At 39.4% G+C, this 22156-nt stretch overlaps 1 protein-coding gene across 4 annotated transcripts in view; it reads right to left on the bottom strand.

Moving 5' to 3' along the window:
• Cfap69 (cilia and flagella associated protein 69) overlaps positions 1-22156 on the bottom strand; it is a 115447-nt gene that overhangs the window by 79078 nt on the left and 14213 nt on the right. For 3 of the 4 annotated variants that reach the window (XM_045159902.1, XM_045159904.1, XM_045159903.1), the window contains exons 2-5: positions 15012-15071; positions 13991-14056; positions 5803-5912; positions 1651-1727 (exon numbers count right to left, since the gene is read on the bottom strand). In XM_045159902.1, coding sequence (XP_045015837.1) covers positions 1651-1727; positions 5803-5912; positions 13991-14056; positions 15012-15071 — 313 coding nt within the window. The remainder of the gene's footprint in view (positions 1-1650; positions 1728-5802; positions 5913-13990; positions 14057-15011; positions 15072-22156) is intronic. The other variant, XM_045159905.1, reaches the window with a different exon arrangement.

Here is a 22156-nt window from a genome sequence, read left to right as displayed (position 1 = left end):
GCCTGAGTTCAAGGCCAGCCTAAGAATACATAGTGAATTCTAGGTCAGCCTGGGCTAAGGTGAGACCCTACCTTGAAAAATAAAAGCAAACAAACACACAAAACAATAAGAACTACAACAAAAAGAATTACAAGCCAGGTGTGGTAGCATATGCCTTTAATTCTAGTACTAGGGAGGCAGAAATAGGAGGATCACCTTGAATTCAAGATCACCTGAGACTATCCAGTAAACTTCAGGTCAGCCTGGGCTATAGCAAGACTCTACCATGAAAAACAAAATTTAAAAAATGGGGCTGAAGAGATGGCTTAGCATTTGTTAGCCTAAGGACCCATGTTTGACTCTCCAGGTCCCACATAGGCCAGATGCATAAGGTGACACAGTGAACAAGGCTGCACAGCACAAGGTAGTGCATGCGTCTGGAGTTTGGCTACAGTGGCCGGAGGCCCTGGAGTGCCAATCCTCTTCTTCTCTCTCTTTATCCCTGACCCCTTCTCATAACAACAACAACAAAAAGGAATTACAAATAAAATGCCATACTAAAGCAAATAAAGACTGGCCTTTTAATGCCAGCTCCCCAGAGGCTGAGAGAGGAGAATTGCTATGAAATGGAGGCCAACTTGGAGCTACAGAGTGAATTCCAGAAAAAATACATTGCTTTTTACTTTCTAAAATCTTTCTGTGTACAGAATAGCCCTGGAAACATAACTTCAGCAAATATTTTAAGTTCATTGGGTTAATCAAGTCTTTGTAAATAAAGCCTTGCACTAATAACTATAGATTTAATTAGGATTTGTACTGGACACAAGTCATGCTCTAGGGGCTGACTCAAAGAGTTAGTGTTTCACATGATCTCTTCTTAGGAAATCAATTTCTTTGTCTAGAAAATCAAGTAATAACTAGATGCTTTCTCTTGTGTGACATTTTCGCTATTTTTTAATAAAAATATTGTTACTAATTCATTTGCAAGCAGAGAGAAAGAGAGGAGAGAGAGGAAAAAAGAAGCTGCACCAGGGCTTCTAGCCATTGCAAACTCCAAATGCATGCACTACTTTGTGCAACTGCCCTTATGTGGGTACTGGGGAACTGAACACAGGCCATCAGGCTTTGCAAGCAAGTGCCTTTAACAGCTGAGCCGTCTAGCCAGCCCACAGTGTTCATTATCTTTGTGTATTTTCATGTGTATTATGTTAAGGTTCTTAGTGTTCCATTGTTTGATGATTTATTTATAAGTTTAGAACACAAAATGAACAAAGAGGTGCTCAATAATTTTAGCAACTCATTGTTAAGAGGTCAAACTTGAACCTTTAATTAATTAATTTATTTGTTTTTGTTTTTTTGAGGTAGGGTCTCACTCTACACCAGGCTGACCTGGAATTCACTCTGTATTCTCAGGGTGGCCTTGAACTCACGGCGATCCTCCTACCTCTGCCTCCCAAGTGCTGGGATTAAAGGCACACGCACCACCACACCCCGTTTAAACTTGAACTTTTTTTGTGATTACTGAAAGGAGACATATACTTTCTAATTAATAAAAAAAGAAAACAAATTATCAAGTCAAATAAATACTAATGATACAGTGACAGTAGACATTTCCTTTTTTTCAATTGGGCCTGTCATGATACACCTCCACCTAAGGAAACCTTAACTTACCCAGAAGTGCAATGGAATTAGCAGTATCTTCAGCATATGTTATTTCATCTGATACTTTCTTTTTCAAAAATGGCAACCTTCAATAAGAATGAAAAATGTCAAAGTAATTTTTTTAATTTAATTTTATTTTATTTTTTATCTTTTCACAATTTTTATTAACATTTTGCATGATTATAAAAAATATCCCATGGTAATGCTCTCCCCACTCCCCACACTTTCCCCTTTGAAATTCCATTCTCCATCATATTACCTCCCCATCTCAATCATTCTACTTACATATATACAATACCAACCTATTAAGTACCCTCCTCCCTTCCTTTCTCTCCCCTTTATCAAAGTAATTTTTAAATGAAATCTTTGATTTGAAGCATAATTTATAAAATGGAGAGTTTTATAATTCCCTAAAGAATATAATGAGGGTACTATTCTATTCTTTAGCCATGGAGAATTCTTATGAAAACAAACCAAGCAAAAAGAACCCCTTTAACTAATGAACCAGAAAGAAAACAAAACAGGTTTGTAGGAATAATGATGGGTGTAAAAGGCATGAGCTAAGAAAGTAATATGGTATCACAGTTAATAAAATTACTATGACTCTCTCTGATAAATTACAACTATAATTCTATCACAGTTTATTTGATTACCTATAACTTAAAAATTACTTTATAGGCCTTTCCTGAAGTTTTTGATACTTGAGTTAACAGATAATAGTCTATTCTTTCCAAGGTCATTGTCCCTTCCTTAGTAACTGGATTAGGATCTATCCACAAAAGGACAGAATACTTTGGGGACAATAAGGAATTCAAATTAACAAATGTCAATTATATTGGGATTGCATTTCACAATTACTAGAACTAAAGTTACCTGAGAATGTTTATTTACAAGTCATGAAAGAACAAGGTCATGAACTGTGAGCTGAAGTCTAAGCTTCAAAGGGAAGATAAAAGTTATTTTTTAAAATATTTTTCTTTATTTATTTGCAAGCAGAGAGAGAAAAACAAGGGACAGAAGCAATGGGCATACCAGGGCCTCCAGCTGCTGTGAACATACTCCAGATGCATGCACCACTTTGTGCATCTGGCTTTATGTGGGCACTGGGGAATTGAACTCTGGTCATTAGGCTTTGCAGACAAGCACCTTAACTGCTGAGCCATCTCTCCAACACCAAAGTTATTTCTTATGAGCAAGATATATAGCATTTTAGCATTTCATAAATTCAAATTTTGTACTTCCTGTGTCATTTGAGGTATAACATATCATATAAATGGGGCTTTTAATTCATGTCTTTCAATAAAAATTAACCAAATGGTTGAAGAGTGGCATTAAGAACCCTCATATGTGGACATGAAATACGTAGGTCAACTTGATTTTAAAGGTCTATCAAGGGCAAGCTATGGAAATAACAATTTTACAAATTCCACAGAGGTTATTTTACATTTATTTATTTTTTTGGTGTATGGTATGTATATAGTGTGTGCACATATCGTGAAGCCACTATCACCCTTCATCTTTGTTCCCTTCAGATGGAGTCTCTCACTGAACCTGGAGATGCTATTTTTGGTCAGACTGGCTGATCAGTGAGTCCCAGGGATTTCCATTTCTGGCCTCCTTGGGACTGGAGCTATAGGCACAAAAATTACCTGGTTTCTAATGTGGGTGCTATGGATTTGGTTCAGGTCTTCATGCTTGTGCTATTTCCTTCCAAGCCCTCTCCCCATTACCCCATTTTTTAAAAGAATTGTTTGAAAAAAATTAATTATCAGGACCAGGCAAGGTGGTACATGCCTTTAAGCCCAGCACTCAGGAGGCATAGGTAGAAGGATTGCTGTGAGTTTGAGGCCAGCCTGGGCTAGAGTGAGATTTTACCTAAAAAAAAAAAAAAACCCTCAAAAAACCAATAATAATTATAATGCAAATTATCTGTTATCATCTAATTGGTAGATGACTGGTAGATGGCTAAAAATTTGTAAATCTAAAAATTTTACTCAATTTTTTTATTTCTACTAAAGGTAACTCCAACAAAACAAATAATCCGAAGGGTTTTCAGCCCAAAAGGTTATGAATAAAATAAGCATATTCCTCTGATGTAATAAGAAGAACATACTGGAGGCAAAAACAGAAGACCTTAATTTATTTTCAGTGTTGTTGTTTCTCAAAAATCTCTTGCCAAGTGAATCAAGTGAAGATAAGGTCAGATAAATGCAAGATATAAACAGAAATTTAGAATGCAGAAAAATTAATATGTGAGTAACTACACAATGCAGGGAAGAGGAAACACAGTTCACTTGATTTGTCATACTGTGTAGGGAAATATTGACTCTGGCTTTCACAGAGAGCCAACTCTGGGCAAAGCTCTATGGAAGAACGATAGTGAACCCAGTACTCTAGAACCTGTAAAAGCCTTGACATTTGAGAGGAGTGCACATACACAGTCTCCTATAAATCTAAAGAACTATACTTAGTTCCCTGAAAGCATCAGAGCCATCATTCAGTTATTTCCCATGATCCCGATTTAAAAGTAAGGCAGGTATGAAGGAGAATGGAATTTCAAAGGGGAAAGTGTTGGGGGAGGAGGGAGGGAATTACCATGGGATATTTTTTTATAATCATGGAAAAATGCTAATAAAAATTAAAAAAAATAAAGAAAAAAAAGTAAGGCAGGGCATTGGCATTCAATACATTAGATTTTGTTACTTTATTAAAATATCAAAGAATTAAATGGAACATTTTATTGCTGTTAAATTCTTGCTATGTTATCACCATGTACATATACATAGTCCTATTAATAGTATTACTTACATATTGAAAGAAATGGTGCTACTTAAGAAGCTAATTTGGGCTTAGAGAGATGGCTCAGTGGTTGAAGTGCTTGCCTGCACTGCCTAACGACCAGTTTGATTTCCAATATCCACATAAAGCCAGATGCACAAAGTGGTGCATGCAGTGGCTAGAGGCCCTGACATGCCCATTCTCTCCCTCTCCTTCCCTCCCTGTTCTCTCTGCATGCAAATAAATAAATAAATAAATAAATTTACAAAGCTAATTTGGAGCCACAGAGGTAGGAGGATCGCAGAGTTCGAGGCCACCCTGAGACTACATAGTGAATTCCAGGTAAGCTAATTTGGTAGACACATTTAGAAGACAAAATTATCATAAAGGTTTATTTTCACTTTAAGAAGTTTAGCACAGTTTACTAACTAAAAGTGGTTAATTTAACATATATCTAGATTAGCCACTATGTGGCAGCAAATGCATTATATATGTTCATTTCTGTCGGGCACTGCCAGGTACAAGCTGGAGCCTTCAGGAAAGGGGCCTAAACTTCCAGGCATGGCAAAGTACCCCCAGGCTACAGAAGGCCACTCCCTCTCCAAGCCCTGCACACCAGAACTTAGGCTCGGCCCATAGTTCTGTAACCTTTGGCCATTTGCCTAGGAAACTCCTTATCAGCCTTCACATAGCCCATCCCCCTGAGGCCCTAGATTATCTGGCCCTCCCCTGCCATTGCCTAGGTGTTAGAATGAATGTTCCCATATTCTAATTAGACATCAGAAATGAACTTGGTACATCCAATCCTCTTAGGGTCCTTCCCCACACCCTCAGATGCTTATAAACCCATTTCACTGACAATAAATTGAGAGAGCTGTTCAACTTTCAAAAAAATGGTTGTACAAAGTACTGTACAGGCATACTAATTTTTGCCCCTGTTTATGTTTACAAATATGTACCAAACAGAGTGATACTGTATTCTTTATTCAAAATGGCAAATCAGACAGAACCTAATGTATCTTTGAGAAACAAATTTCCTAAAGAAGGAATAGGAAAAAGAAATCCAGACCCAAATAAAATATTATTCCTAAGCTTACGCAAGGGGTCTCTAAAAATTATAATGTTCCTTAGTTTCATCTGATATTTACAACTCACATGATAGCAGCTAATTCCAAGAAAACATTTTACATATATGCACAATTTCATCTTTTCTGGCTATCAATCTCAAATGATAATAAAATTTGAATCATCAATTGCTGCAATCAGGTGATCAACATTTTTGAGCTCTGATTCATTGCTATACCATACTGCTTAATATTTTTGTAATTAAAAATGAAGCATAATATACTACACAGCAATATAAAATAAAGAAAAACAACTTACCCACACAATTTTAGGATGCCCAAAGCAGGTTCTAAAAATTGGTGCTGATCTTTGATTTTTCCTGCACACAGATTTAGAATTTTAAATATCTGTGCCAAATCCCGTAAGGGCTTTAGTATTCTTAGTTAAGAAATAAGATTAGCATTAATTATTTATTAACATGTTCCTTATAGCACTTTTCTTCAGGATGTTTATAGAATAGCATTAATTTTGTTAAATATGATACTATATTTTGGGGTGTGTGCATGTGTGGTGGTCATGTATAGATGTTTGTGTAGAGATGAGTATACTTAGTGCATACATGGAGGACAGTGCCCTCCTCTGTCACTAATCAGTGTACTACCTTGAGATGGAGTCTTTCCCTCAATCTAGAGCTTATTGCTTTTTTTTTTTTTTGAAGTGATCAAGCCCCAGAGATTGTACAGTCTCTGGCCCTGTAGTGGTTTGATTCAGGCGTCCCCCATAAACTTAGGTGCTCTGGATTTCAGGTGCACCAACTGATGGCAATTGGAAATCAAAGCCTCCTGGAGGCAGTGTATTGCTAGGGGCAGCCTTATGGGTATTATAGCCAGTTTCCCCATGCCAGTGTTTGGCACACTCTCCTGTCGCTATTGTACACCTTATGTTGGCCAGTGGGTGTTGTCCACTCTCTGCTCATGCCAAAATTTTCCCCTGCCATCATGGAGCTTCCCCTCAAGCCGATAAGCCAAAATAAATCTCTTTTTCCAACAAGCTGCTCTTGGTTGGGTGATTTCTACCAGCAATGTGAACCTGACTGCAACAGCCCCCTCCCCCAACCATTATAGCATTGCAGAGCAAGCACCTAACTTCTTATGTGGGTGCTGGGGGAATCAAACTTGGGTGGTCTCAGGTCCTCTTAGGTCTTCATGCATAGCTGGCAAGCACTCTTACCAAACCCCCATAGATACTAGTTTATTCTTATTTTGAAGTCTAAAGAGGACAGTTGGTAACTACATGTTTAGATTTCATTTTTGTCTCAGTACACTCTTGCTCATCTTTTTTTCTTTTGTCACAACTTTAGAATTAGATTGCCAAATAATATAACACATATTCAAAAATATAGGGCTGGAGGGTTAGAGAGATGGCTTAGTGGTTAAACGCTTGCCTGTGAAGCCTAGGGACCTTGGTTCAAGGCTCAATTCTCCAGGACCCACAGATGCACAAGGGGGCACATGCATCTGGAGTTCGTTTTACAGTGGCTGGAGGCCCTGGTGCACCCATTCTCTCTCTCTCTCTCTGCCTGTTTCTCTGTTGCTCTCAAATAAATAAACTAATATATATATATTATAATATATATATATATAATTCAATATAAATTTATATATAATATTTATATTATAGAATATATAACATATATTACACACACACACACACACACACACACATATATGTGGCTGGAGAGATTGCTCAGCAGGTAAAGGTGCTTGCTAGTAGAGCCTGACCACTCAGGTTCAGTTCCCCAGAACCCACGTAAAGCAAGATGCACAAAGTAGCACATGCATCTGGAGTTTGTTCACAGAGACAAAAGGCCCTGGAACGCCCATTTCCTCTCTCATTCGTATTCTTTCTCTCTCTCCCCCACTCTTCCCTTGCAAATAAATAAAAATATTTTAAAATGTAACTAATGGGCTGAAAAGATGGCTTAATGGTTAAGGCACTTGCCTACCCATGCAAGCCAGATGCACAAGGTGGTACATGCATCTGGAGTTAGTTTGCAGTGGCTAGAGGCCCTGGCATGTCCATGTATCTGTAATCCCAGCAGGCCAGCAGAATCTGGAAAGAGCAATAGTAAAAGAGACTATCTCAAAAGAAGGTGGAAAGAGATGTACACACCTGTGCAATAGTGGCATACAGCCTAGGTGGGTAACCAGTGGCTCCCTGAGTGGCTATGAGATGTGCTCAGTGGAAAGGAACCCATAACTGGAACTGGGAATCAAGTCAGGATCCTATGGAGACCAAGATTATGGAGTCCAATGAGAAGTTCCCACTAACTGTTGTCCAAGTGTGAGGTTACACTCACCAAAATCTCTCTAAATTAACAATGCTTATATGCCCTTTAACCTATCCTGATCTCATTCTCTGTAGGATAATTGGTTTTTCTTTTTCAGAAAGCAGTGAGAATCAAGGACAACCAAAATCTACCAACAAGACAAGTATAGCTGACTCCCTGACAGGAGATGAACCACCCTTGGTACGGCGGCAGCTAAGGCCTAGATGAAACCACAAAGGAACTGGCAAGATGAACAAGTGTGCTGCTCCCATAGTGAGCCTGGAAACCTGGGCCAGGGTGACGGAGACAGACACTGAGAATACTCAAAATGCAGCAAAGCATAAATCCAGAAGCTGCTGAGAGCTCAACACTAATGCAGACTTAAAGAACACCCACCAATGAGCTGGAGAGATGACTTAGTGGTTAAGGTGCATGCCAAAGGACCCAGGTTCAATTCTCCCACATAAGCCAGATACCCATAGTGGTACATGTGTCTGAAGTTCATTTGCAGTGGCTAGAGCCCCTGACATGCCCATTCTCTCTGTCTCCTGTTCCCCATCTCTAATAATTAAATGTTTAGAAAGTTTTTCTTTTAAGAACATTTACTAAGGCTCAGGAAATTTTGAGGAAGAGGGGGTGGAAAGAATTTAAGAGCCATAGGATGGGAGAGAATATACAGAGACATTGCACCCCCCCCCACAATGATTGCTGCTCTCACATATCATAACCCACAACTCCATGGTTAATACCAGTAATCCCATTAAGGGGGGCCCTCTGTGGAGAGTGGACAAGGAGGAGGAAAATGATGTTGCTAACATATGATGTGTCCACGCATGGAGCTTCTGGCTAAGATGGTGGCATAGGAAAGCAGCTTAGGGGCAAAAAAAAAAAAAAAAAAAAAAAAGCAAAAAACAAACAAACAAGAAAAACACTCTTTTACTAAAAAGTGAAGGTATATAAAAAATATAAAAAATTATCAACCACAGCAGAGAAATATGAGAGATCCAGAGTGTCTAGAGACCACAGAAACAGGCAGAAGTGGCTCTAGCAGCAGAGGCAGTTGCCAGGCTCTGCCTGAGCCGCAGGAAAAGCCAGATGAGAGGATTTTCCACTCACATCAGCCTCCTTGCAAACTCAAGAAACCTGAAGGGAAGGACAGCAGGATTGGGAGGACCAGGAGAACAACTTCAACCAACAGCTACACCCTCCCCTCCCCCTGCAACCAGTGTACTGGAGTCCTTATCTACACAGCACAGGCTATCAGAGCAGCGGCCCTCTGACTCAGCCAGCCTACCTGAGCCCACAGCCCAGCAAAGAGGGACCCAAGAGGTGCACAGCATAGCTGAGACCAAGCCACCCCAAAAGGTAACTAGGCTTACACCAGGTCAGTAGTACCTGCTAAAAAAGCCTGGTATATATGTTTGCATCAGAAGTGCTTATTGCACCTTCCATGTCAGGATAAATTATAAATTAAATCTCATGGATGGCTGGATTTGCCATTCTTAAATAAGCTATATTTGGGGTTGTCATGTGTTGCTTCCCGTGCTTTGTCTCCTCTTCTGTCGTTCACTGGGGTAGGGTCTCACTTGTTCACAAGCTGACCTTAGAACCCTTTACAGACCAGAAATCTCAGCCTCCCAGTTAACAGGATTAAAGGTGCAACACATGTCTTTAGGGACTTTGACTTTGTTAGAGGATCTATTTGTTTTAATACCTACTCTTGCATAAATACTCTGTGCTGGCTTTCATTGAATGTGTATATTGTTGAGTTACATTTTAGAATGTGCCTGTATTTTGTTCTACCTAGCCTACTAGAATACTCCCATAGCCGGCAAACCCATAACCTATGGTCACTTTTGCAATTACTCTGAGAGTTGTAAGAGCCACACTTAAGACCTTAAGCTCCTACCCTGAAGATGTGTCCATACAAAGTCTCTACCTAATAAAAAAAAATTGAGGGCAGGAAAGATGGCTCAGCAGTTAAAGGTGCTTGCTTACAAATCCTGACAGCCTGGGTTAAAAATCTCCAGTTCCCACATAAAGCCAGATATAGAAAGTGGCACATGCATATGGAGTTTGTCTGAATCAGCAGGAGGCCCTAGAGCACCTAACTTTCTCTCTCTCTCTCTGCTTATTTCTCTCTCAAATAAATAAATAGATAAAATATTTTAAAAGAAAAAAAAAGAGGGCTGGAGATATGGCTTAGCAGTTAAAGCACTTGCCTGCAAAGCCAAAGGACCTGGGTTCAATTCCCCAGGACCCACATAAGCCAGATACACAAGGTGGCGTATATTTGCAGTGATTGGAGGCCTTGGTGAACCCATTCACTCTCTCTCTCTCTATCTGCCTTTGACTCTCTCGCTCTTAAATAAAAAAATTAAAAATAAACTTTATTAGCTGGGTGAGGTGGTGCTCTCCTTTAATCCCAGCACTTGGGAGGCAGAGGTAGGAGGATCACTGTGAGCTCAAGGACACTCTGAGACTACATAGCAAATTCCAGGTCAGTCTGGGCTAGAGTGAGACTCTACCTGGAAAAACCAAAATAAATAAATAAATAATAAACTTTATTTAAAAAGAAGTTGTAAGATGTAAGAAGATATGAGGGTGTCCTCTAACCTCTACATACACTCAGTCTGGTTCAACAGAGCCATATAAAACAAGGCCATGAAAAGATCTAGGAGGATACCTTCCAGTGAGTTGTTGGTCAGGGAGTCCCTGATGCCCCCCCAAAATTACAGGCCATTGCTGAGGCCCTTGGTTTTCCACCAGGAATAGATGGTAAGACCCTATTGCTGAAGACTCCACATACTTGAGCTGCAAGGTCACTGAGACATCCTGCTGGAGCTGAGCTGACAGTAAGCTGGAAAAAGCCGCACTGCATGCAGTTCAATGGGAGAAAAAGAAATCACCAATGAAGATACTCAACAGTGGACACTGCAAGCCTTTTATTTGGCCAGCCAGGCCAAATGAGCTAACTAGTACAATAGTGGCACATCTGTTATGGGGAAAACCAACTGCCCTCTAATTTGACTGGAGGCCCACTCCATGGGAGGGAATACATCCCTGATACTGTAAACCTCCAACAGGGGTTGTCATCAGTCCTAGAGGAGTAATGTCTGCTAGTATCTGGCTAAATGTATATATTATGCTCACCAAACTGCTCAGTAAGCACTTCTCTTAATGTTCATACCTTTATATTAATGCTACTCTCACTTTTGGTTAGAGAAGCTTCTTTTTTCAGATGACAGTGACCTTGGGATGACCTTGGGCACCATGGTGCTGAGAAGTGACAGAGGAGTGCTCAGCACTGAAATATCTCTATCATATCTTCCCAGGCTCAGGGTCCATTGAGGAAGAGGGACTCCTTACAACATGCTCCTCCAGACCCAAAATGGCCTGGATATCCATGACCTCACAGTGCCCGACATTACCTACACAAGACCATCATAATCATAGGAAAAGATCATGACATCAAAATAAAAGAGAGATTGATTGAGAAGGGGAGGGGATATGATGGAAAGTGGAGTTTCGAAGGGGAAAGTAGGGGTAGGGAGGGAATTACCATGGAATATTGTTTACAATTTTGGAAGTTGTCAATAAAAAAAAATTTTTTTAAAGAATGGAAAGGTCTAGGGCTGGAGAGATGGATTAGCAATTAAGGAGCTTGCCTGTAAAGCCAAAGGACCCAGGTTTGATTCCCCGCGACCTACATAAACCAGATGCACAAGGTGGCAAATGTATTTGGAGTTTGTTTGCAGTGGCTGAAGGCCCTGGCCTGCCCATTCTCTCTCTTTCTCTGCCTCTTTAAGAAAAAAAGAAAAGAGAAAAGATCTAGATAAATTATATACTACATTTATCTTCATGGAAGTGGCAAGACATTTGAACTGAGACAAGCCAGTATTAGAGCTACATCTTTAGACAAAGTCAGACAACTATCAGCAATGTCAGTTCTACTCAAAGTAGGGTCTGTGGGCCACCATTTATTTTGAATTATATGTTATCAGTCTATGAAAAGATAAGTATAGAAAGTGAGAGTGGATTTCTTTTTTAAAAATATTTTCATTTATTTTTAAGCAGACAGAGAGAGAGAGAGAGAGAGAGAGAGAGAGAGAGAGAGAGAATGGGAACATCAGGTCCTCTTGCCAATGCAAACAAATTCCAGATGCATGCTCTACTTTGTGCATTGGTGGTTACCTAGACATGAGGGAACTGAACCTGGTCTGGAAGGCTTTGCAAGCAAGTACCCTTAACTTTGATGACTAACCCATCTCTACAGCTCCTGATTTCTATTTCTATCTCCTCTTACACCTTCTCCTCCTCCTTTTATTTTTTATTTTTTGGTTTCGAGGCAGGGTCTCACTCTAGTTCCAGCTGATCTGGAATTCACTACGTAGTCTCAGACTGGCCTTGAACTCACAGCAATCCTCCTACCTCTGCCTCCAGAGTGCTGGGATTAAAGGCGTGTGCCACCACAATAAGCTGATGTCTTCTTTTTGAATTAGGGTTTCATGCAGCCCAAGCCATCCTTGAACTTGTTATATAGAGAGGCTGGCCTTGAACTCCTGATCCTTCGGCCTCCATCTCCTGAGTTCTGGTATTACAGGAATGAGACACCACATGTGGTTTGAGAGGTGACATTTAATAACATTTGTAACAATCTAATAACTACATAATAAAACTTTTTTCTTTTTTTTTCTTTTTGTTTTGTTTTTCAAGGTAGGGTCTTGCACCAGGCTGACCTGGAATTCACTATGTAGTCTCAGGGTGGCCTTGAACTCACAGTGATCCTCCTACTTCAGCCTCCTGAGTGCTGGGATTAAAGGCATGCACCAACAATGCCCAGCAAGAACTAGTTTTTGCTGATGGTTGTTTGTGTTTATAAAAGTTTTATTATGGCTAGGCGTGATGGCACTAACAATGCCCAGCAAGAACTAGTTTTTGCTGATGGTTGTTTGTGTTTACAAAAGTTTTATTATGGCCAGGCGCGGTGGCACACACCTTTAATCCCAGCACTCAGGAGGCAGAGGTAGGAGGATCGCTGTGAGTTCAAGGCCACCCTGAGACTACATAGTGAATTCCAGGTCACCCTGGGCTAGAGCGAGACCCTACCTTGAAACCCCAACCAAAAGAAACAATTATTTTATTTACTTATTTATTCATTTATTTGCAAGGGGGGAGAGAGAGAGAGAAAAAGAGAAAGAGAGAGAGAGGATAGGTGTGCCACGACTTCTAGCTACTTGTGATGCATACGCCATTTTGTGCATATGGCTTTATGTGGGTATTGGGAATTGAAGCCAGGCCAGCAGGCTTTGCAAGCATGTACTGTTGAGCCATCTCCCCAGCCAAAGCTTTGACTTATATAGTTCTTGATTGAATCCTGGACTCCTGAGGTTTGAGGTACACTTATTTTCACCTATTCTAATATAGGTGATATATTCAGTTTAGACCATGTTTTATATAATGCTCAGATTATTACACACTACATGGAATTATCTCATCTGATCATAACACCCTCATGAGGTGGGAACATCCCTATTTTATAAGGAAGGAAAATGTAAGAAGCTTGTCAAGGTACAACTACCCATGTAAACTTTGATTTGGCCATCCTAACTATATTCATATCTTTCTGAATTTATAATAACTGATACTATCCACAAAAAAATAGTTCTAAAAGCCTCTAAAAAGATATTCATGTTTGAATCTCAGGGACCTATAAGCATGCTATCTAAAATAATAGAGGAACTTTTCAAATGTAATTAAGGATCTTACATGGAAAAATTACACTAGATAGGGTCTGTTGTATTCACTGGGATCTCAGAGAGGAAAGCAGAAAGCAGGAAGCAGGAGAAAGTCAGAGACAGGGGGTAAAGATGCTATGAAAGGCAGAGGTGAGAGTGATGCCACTGTGGGAAAGAAATTCATGCGCCAAGTTATACAGGAACCCTCTAGTGGGTAGGAAAGCCAAGGAAATAGATTCTCCCCTAGAATCTTCTGAAGGACCCAATCCTTTGGGCGTCTGAGCTCTCAAACTATTATATAATAAATTTAAATTGTTTTAAGTCACTAAGTTCATAATTATTTGTTATAGCAGCAATAGGAAATTAGATCATTTTCTAAAGTTTCAAGATAAATTAGATGAATATACAAATACATTATGTAAATATATGCAAAGGATACAAATCCATTTTGATAACACTGTACCAGTTTCTTGACAAGTTTAAGTTGTTTTTCTCCTAAATCATCCTAAAACAAATGGTCTATTTTAGTTCATTTGTGCTATTATTTGTTAGGATTTCTTAAAATTTCTTCAATGTTTAAGGAAAGTAGGCCTATTAAAACTACTAAGTAATTCTTAAATTACTATAAAATAAGCATTATAAAAAGTTCCTGAAATAGTGATGGTACAAATAAACTACCATTTAAGTTCTATTATGATGTTATAAAACAAAATCAGGTTAATATAAGAGCAGTAATTGTTTCCAGAATAGTATTAATATCAGTTGAAGTATGTTAAACATTTTTCTGTACTATGTATCACAGAAGTACTGCATATAAGTGCATGTTTCATAGAAGTACTATATGTATCATTTTGTTAATCTTCAAAAATATTCTATTACCAGAGCATTATTATCCTTCTTTTCCAGAGTAGGAAACACAAGCTGAAATAATTTAAGTAATTTATATAAAATATACAGCTAAAGAGTGCTGTGTTGAGAGTCAAATTTGTCATTCTGACTTGGTTTGTTTTGTATTGGGTTAACTAAATGCTTGCTTTACTCAGTACATACAGCATATGATAAAGGTAACAATAAAAACAAACCCCTATATAGAAATGTAATTTCAAGACTAACATGCCAACTGAAAAAGAAAACCATATATAGTGATGTGTGTTCTGCTCTTTTCCTACTACCTCCCTCTCCAGCCTTAGTTGGTAACAAGCACTTCACACTGAACAAATGAGCTTTCTCTACTTTTACGGATCCTTTTGATTATAGCCACCATGGAACTGCCCATCTCCCAACCTGATTAAAGAGTCAAACTAAATTTAAATTCCTTCATTATGAAATATATACTGTTTGAAAAGTTCTCAACAAAAGGAAGAAGGAAGACTTGCATTTTGGGGAATACATTTTGTCATTCAGGGAAGTAGAGTCTGCAAGAGAGGCAGCAGAGTCACTTCCTTTCAAAGGTTACTTACCTTATCAGTCTCTTCAAGGAGTTTGATGATATGGTTAAGGTCCATAGACTTGAAGGCACCCTAAAAATATACAACTCTTAGTATTCTATGGCATAGGAATTAATAACTAATATCAAGAGCCTTCTTTTAATGATATTTTCCTTTGGAAACAAAAATAACTGAATTTTTCAAAAACTCATAATCATAGCTGGGTGTGGTGGTACACGCCTTTAATCCCAGCACTTGGGAGGCAAAGGTAGGATTGCTGTGAGTTCAAGGCCACTCTGAGACTACTGAGGGAATTTCAGGTCAGCCTGGGCTAGAGTGAGACCCTACCTCGAAAAACCAAAACAAAACAAAAAACAAACAAAAAAAAAAACATATATTCACATCACCAAACATTTCTTTCAGAAACAATTTTCATTATTAGCCTTTATTATTTATTTGCAAGCAGAGAGGACAGACAGGGAGAATGGGCACACCAGGGTCTCCAGCTGCTGCAAATAGACTCCAGATGCATGCACCACTTTGTGCATGTGGCTTTACGTGGCTACTAGGGACTCAAACTCAGGTCATTTGGTTTTGCAGGCAAATGCCTTAACCACTAAGCAATCTTTCCAGTCACTCAGAAATAATTTTTAATTAAGTATTATGTGTCTGCAGAATAAGTATTTGTGTTGCAGTCAGGTTTGCATTGCTGGCAGAAATCACCAGACCAAGAACAGCTTTTGGGGGAAAAAGGGGCTTATTTTGGCTTATAGACAAGAGGGGAATACCATGACGGCAGGGGGAAATGATGGCATGAGCAGAGGGTAAACATCACCCCCTGGAAAACATAAGGTGGACAACAGGAACAGGACAGTGTGCTAAACACTGGCAAGCGGAAACTGGTTATAATACCCATAAGCTGACCCCCGAATAATACACTACTTCTAAGAGGCATTAATTCTCAAATATCCATCAGCTAGGATCCTAGCATTCAGAACACGTAAGCTTATAGGGGACATCTGTATCAAACCACCACATTCCACCCCCAACCCCCATAACCTGATAACCATCATGATATGAAATGTAATGCATTCAGTTCAACTTTAAAAGAGCCCATAATTTTTATAAATCCTAATAATGTTTAAACATTCCAATAGTCTGAGATCTTTAAAAAAATTTTTGTTTTATTTTTTATTTATTTATTTGAGAGCAACAGAGAGAGAGAGAGAGAATGGGCACACAGGGCCTCCAGCCACAGAAATTGAAGTCCAGATGCATGCACCCCCTTGTGCATCTGGCTAACATGGGTCATGGGGAATCAAGCCTCGAACCGGGGTCCTTAGGCTTCCCTGACAAGTGCTTAACTGCTAAGCCATCTCTCCAGCCCCTAGTCTGAGATCTTTTAACTAGCCATAATACCAAAAAAAAAAAAAAAAAAAAAAACCCTCAAAAAACCCATTATAGGGACTTCCGGTTAAGATGGCAGCGTAGGTACCACGCCAAAGCAGCTTAGGGGGGAAAAAGACCAAAAAAACTCAGCAAAATACACACTTTTACTAAAAAGTGAGGTGTATAGGAAATTGAGGGGGCAGCGGAGAAGTAGAAGAGTTATAGAGCATCCAGAGCCTGCACAGGCGGGAACAGCGGCTCCGGGGCAGCGTGGCCAACCGCCACAACCGCGGCGCGGCAGAAAGCCGCCGGACTCTCGGCTGGAGCCGCAGGACAAGCCAGGTGCAGGATTTTCCCCTCACACCGCGCTCTCCGCAACTCGGGAAACGTGAGGGGAGAGCGGCAGTGAGCAACAGAGAGAGGAGCAGACCCCGAGGTAGAAGCACACGTGGAACAGCGATACAACCAGAGCAGCCGCGGCTCCCTCCCCTCCCCCACCGCCTGAACCCAGCTCCAGCGAACACAGCAGCGGCCCGGGACCGGCCACGCCAACTTGGGCCGACAGCAGGACCCAAGCAGGAGCAGAGTTCGGCAGCAACTTCAGCGGCTCCAGCACCGGTACCAGCGGCCCCAGCAGCAGCGGACCCAGGAGCGGCAGCAGCAGCAGATCCCGCAGCAGCGGCTTCGGGGTGAGCAGCAGCGGTGGACACGGCAGCGGCAGCTTCAGCAGCGGTGGTGGCTCCGGTGGTGGCAGCTACAACAGCAGCAGAGGCAGCAGCAGCGGCTCGGTTTGCCCCATAGGAAAAGCAAGTGCCCAGCTCCAGAAATCAGAACAGCAGCCCGACGACCCAGGCAGCAACTTGACTGAGACCAAAATCACCCAAGGTAACTGGGATTGCACCAGGGAAGGGACTCACTTGGTCACAAGCTGACTTGGATACCTCAACAGACCAGAAATCTAAACCTCTTTGTTGATAGAGGATCTGGTCATTATACTAACTACTCTTGCATACATACTCGGGGCTGTTTTTGATTGAATGTGTACAGTGTTTAGTTAAATTTTAGAATCTACCAGTATTTTATTCCACTCAGCCTGCTTGAATACTCCTATAGCAGGGAAACTCAACCCCTAAGAACATCTTTGTAGATACTCTGAGAGTCTTAAGAGCCACACTTAATACCTTAAGGTCCTACCCTGAAAATATATTACATCAAATCAATTGATACAGCTAAGAATACACAGCTAGCTAGAAAATCCAAGCATTAACTTAATCCAAGATGCAAAAATATATACATTATAACACAAGAAACACTAAAAAGCAAGACGATATAAATCCACCTAAAAGTATTAATGCATCAGAAATGTCCTCCAGTGAGAAAGAGTTAGAGGAAATGCCTGAGAAAGAGTTCAAAAGAATAATTATAAATATGTTCAAAGAGGTCAAAGAACACATGAAAACAATCAAAGAAGAAATCAAAGAGGAAATCAAAGAGGAAATCAAAGGAATCAAAGAAGAGGCAGGACACCAATTTAATGAAATAAAGAAGGCAAAACAAGACATAAATAGGGAAATAGAAATAATAAAGAAAAACCAGTCAGAATTACTAGCAATGAAGAACACAGTTAATGAAATAAAAAACTCTGTAGAAAATCTCACCAGTAGAATGGATGAGGGAGAGGACAGAATATCTAAGCTAGAAGATCAGGTGGCAGACCTAATGCAGTCCAACAAAGAGAAAGACAAACTTATAGAAAAGTATGAGTGGGAATTTCAAGATATTCGGGACACTATGAAAAGATCCAATATAAGAATTCAGGGCATAGTAGAAGGAGAAGAACTCCACTCCAGAGGCATAGTAGGCATCTTCAACAAAATCAAAGAGGAAATTTTCCCCCAAATTGGGAAAGAGGTGCCAATACAGATACAGGAAGCCTTTAGAACCCCAGCCAGACAAAACCCAGAAAGAACCTCTCCTCGCCACATTATACTCAAACTTCCAAACACACAAACCAAAGAAAAAATATTGAAAGCAGTTAGAGAGAAAAATCAAGTTACCTACAAAAGCAAGCCCATCAGGATTACAGCAGATTATTCAACACAAACTTTTAAAGCCAGAAGGGCTTGGAGTGATATATTCCAAGTTCTGAAAGATAACAACTGTCAACCAAGGTTACTTTATCCTGCAAAGTTATCCATTCAAATAGATGGAGAAATAAAGACATTCCATGACAAAAGCAGGTTAAAGGAGTATTTGAAGACAAAACCAGCTCTACAGAAAATACTTGATAGAATCCTCCATGCTGAACAAAAGGAAAAGCACACATATAAGGAACCTAGAAAAAACCAGCTAGACTCAAATACCAGTTAACAGAAGAGAGCACAGGTAGAACAAGTAACACACACACACACACACACACACAAATGGCAAACATAAATACACACCTTTCAATAATATCTCTTAATATCAACAGTCTCAATGCCCCAACGAAAAGACATAGATTTGCAGACTGGGTTAAAAAGCAGGATCCTACAATTTGTTGTCTCCAAGAAACTCACCTTTCTACAAAGGATAGACATTATCTTAGGGTGAAAGGTTGGAAGACAGTGTTTCAAGCAAATGGGCCTAGAAAACAAGCAGGGGTTGCTATCCTAATATCAGACAGGGTAGACTTTAGTCCGACGTTAGTCAAGAAAGATAAGGAAGGTCACTTTATATTGATTAAGGGCACACTCCAACAGGAGGACATTACAATCCTAAACATATATGCACCTAACATGGGGGCTCCCAAATTCGTCAAACAAACACTATTAGAACTAAGGTCACAGATAACACCAAACACAGTGGTGGTGGGTGACTTTAACACCCCACTCTCATCAATTGACAGGTCATCCAGGGAAAGAATAAACAGAGAGGCATCTGGACTAAATGAGGTCATAGAAGGAATGGACCTAACAGATATATACAGGACATTTCATCCAAAGGCTGCAGAATATACATTCTTTTCAGCAGCACATGGAACATTCTCTAAAATAGACCATCTATTAGGACACAAAGCAAATCTTAACAAATCCAAGAAAATTGTAATAATTCCTTGCATTCTATCTGACCACAATGGAATTAAACTACAAATCAGTAGCAAGAAAGGCTATAGAGCATACACAAAATCATGGAAACTAAACAATACACTACTAAATGATGAGTGGGTCAATGAAGAAATCAAAAAGGAAATCAAAAAATTTATAGAGTCAAATGATAATGAGAACACAACATACCAAAATCTCTGGGACACAATGAAGGCAGTTCTAAGAGGTAAATTTATAGCCTTAAGTGCCTATATTAAGAAATTAGAAAGGTCGCAAGTAAACGACCTAATGCTTCGCCTTAAAGCCTTGGAAAAAGAAGAACAAGGCAAACCAAAAAGTAGTAGACGGGAAGAAATAATAAAGATTAGGGCAGAAATTAATGAAATAGAAACAAAAAGAACAATCCAAAGAATTAATGAAACAAAGAGTTGGTTCTTTGAAAGGATAAACAAGATTGATAAACCCTTAGCAAATCTGACCAAAAGAAAGAGAGAAGAGACACAAATTAATAAAATCAGAGATGAACAAGGTAACATCACAACAGATTCCAGAGAAATTCAAAAAATCATAGGGACATACTATAAAAGCATATACTCCACAAAGTATGAAAATCTGAAAGAAATGGATGATTTCCTTGATCTATATGACCTACCTAAATTAAATCAAAATGAGATTAATCACTTAAATAGACCTATAACAAACATGGAGATCCGAGCAGTTATCAATAATCTCCCAACTAAAAAAAGCCCAGGCCCGGATGGATTCACTGCTGAATTTTACCAGACTTTTAAGGAAGAGCTAACACCATTGCTTCTCAAGCTTTTCCAGGAAATAGAAAAAGAAGGAATTCTACCAAACTCCTTCTATGAGGCCAGCATCACCCTGATACCAAAACCAGGCAAAGATAGAACAAAAAAAGAAAATTACAGACCAATCTCCCTCATGAACATAGATGCAAAAATTCTCAACAAAATATTGGCAAACAGAATACAAGAGTATATCAAAAAGATCATTCACCCGGACCAAGTAGGCTTTATCCCAGAGATGCAGGGATGGTTCAACATACGCAAATCTATAAATGTAATACATTACATAAATGGGTTGAAGGACAAAAATCACATGATCATCTCATTAGATGCAGAGAAAGCATTTGACAAAATCCAACATCCCTTCATGATAAAAGTCCTACAGAGACTGGGAATAGAAGGAACATATCTCAATATAATAAAGGCTATTTATGACAAGCCTACAGCCAACATATTACTAAATGGGGAAAAACTGGAAGCTTTTCCACTAAAATCAGGAACAAGACAAGGGTGTCCCTGTCTCCACTTCTATTTAATATAGTTTTGGAAGTCTTAGCCATAGCAATAAGGCAAGAGACACACATAAAAGGGATACAAATTGGAAAGGAAGAAATCAAGTTATCATTATTTGCAGATGACATGATTCTATACATAAAGGACCCCAAAGACTCTACTAGCAAGCTGTTAGAGCTGATCAAAACCTACAGCAATGTAGCAGGATACAAAATAAATACACAGAAATCAGTAGCCTTCATATATGCTAACAACAAACACACAGAGGATGAAATCAGAGAATCACTCCCATTCACAATTGCATCAAAAAAAATAAAATACCTTGGAATAAACCTAACCAAGGAAGTAAAGAATCTATACAATGAGAACTTTAAAACACTCAAGCGAGAAATTGCAGAAGACACTAGAAAGTGGAGAAACATCCCTTGTTCCTGGATTGGAAGAATCAATATCGTGAAAATGGCAATCTTACCAAAAGCAATCTACACATTTAATGCAATCCCTATCAAAATTCCAAAGGCTTTCTTCATGGAAATAGAAAAAACAATCCAAAAATTCATTTGGAATCACAAAAAACCTCGAATATCTAAAATAATACTGAGCAACAAAAAAGAGGATGGTGGTATCACCATACCTGATTTTAACCTATACTACAGAGCCATAGTAACAAAAACAGCATGGTACTGGCACAAAAACAGACATGTAGATCAGTTGAACAGAATAGAGGACCCAGATGTAAGCCCAAGTAGCTATAGCCACCTGATATTCGATAAAAATGCCAAAAATACTCATTGGAGAAGAGACAGCCTCTTCAGCAAATGGTGTTTTGAAAACTGGATAAATATCTGCAGAAGGATGAAAATAGATTCTTCTCTCTCGCCATGCACAAGAATTAAGTCCAAATGGATTAAAGACCTTAACATCAGACCGGAAACTTTGAAACTGCTAGAGGAAAAAGTAGGGGAAACCCTTCAACATATTGGTCTTGGCAAAGACTTTCTGAATACAACCCCAATTGCTCAGGCAATAAAACCACAGATTAACCACTGGGACCTAATGAAATTACAAAGATTTTGCACCGCAAAGGACACAGTGAAAAAAGCAAAGAGGCAACCTACAGAATGGGAAAAAATCTTCGCCAGCTATATATCTGATAGAGGATTAATATCTAGGATATACAAAGAACTCAAAAAGTTAACTAATAAGGAATCAAACAAGCCAATCAAAAAATGGGCTAAGGAGCTAAATAGAGAGTTCTCAAAGGAAGAAATACGAATGGCATATAAGCACCTAAAAAAATGTTCTACGTCACTAGTCATCAGGGAAATACAGATTAAAACTACATTGAGATTCCATCTCACTCCTGTCAGATTGGCCACCATCA

This window comes from Jaculus jaculus, chromosome 10 (genome assembly GCF_020740685.1).
Source record: "Jaculus jaculus isolate mJacJac1 chromosome 10, mJacJac1.mat.Y.cur, whole genome shotgun sequence".
In the NCBI taxonomy this organism is placed as follows: Eukaryota; Metazoa; Chordata; class Mammalia; order Rodentia; family Dipodidae; genus Jaculus; species Jaculus jaculus.
Note: the sequence above shows the minus strand (reverse complement) of the source record. Positions and strands in the feature narration are given on the sequence as shown.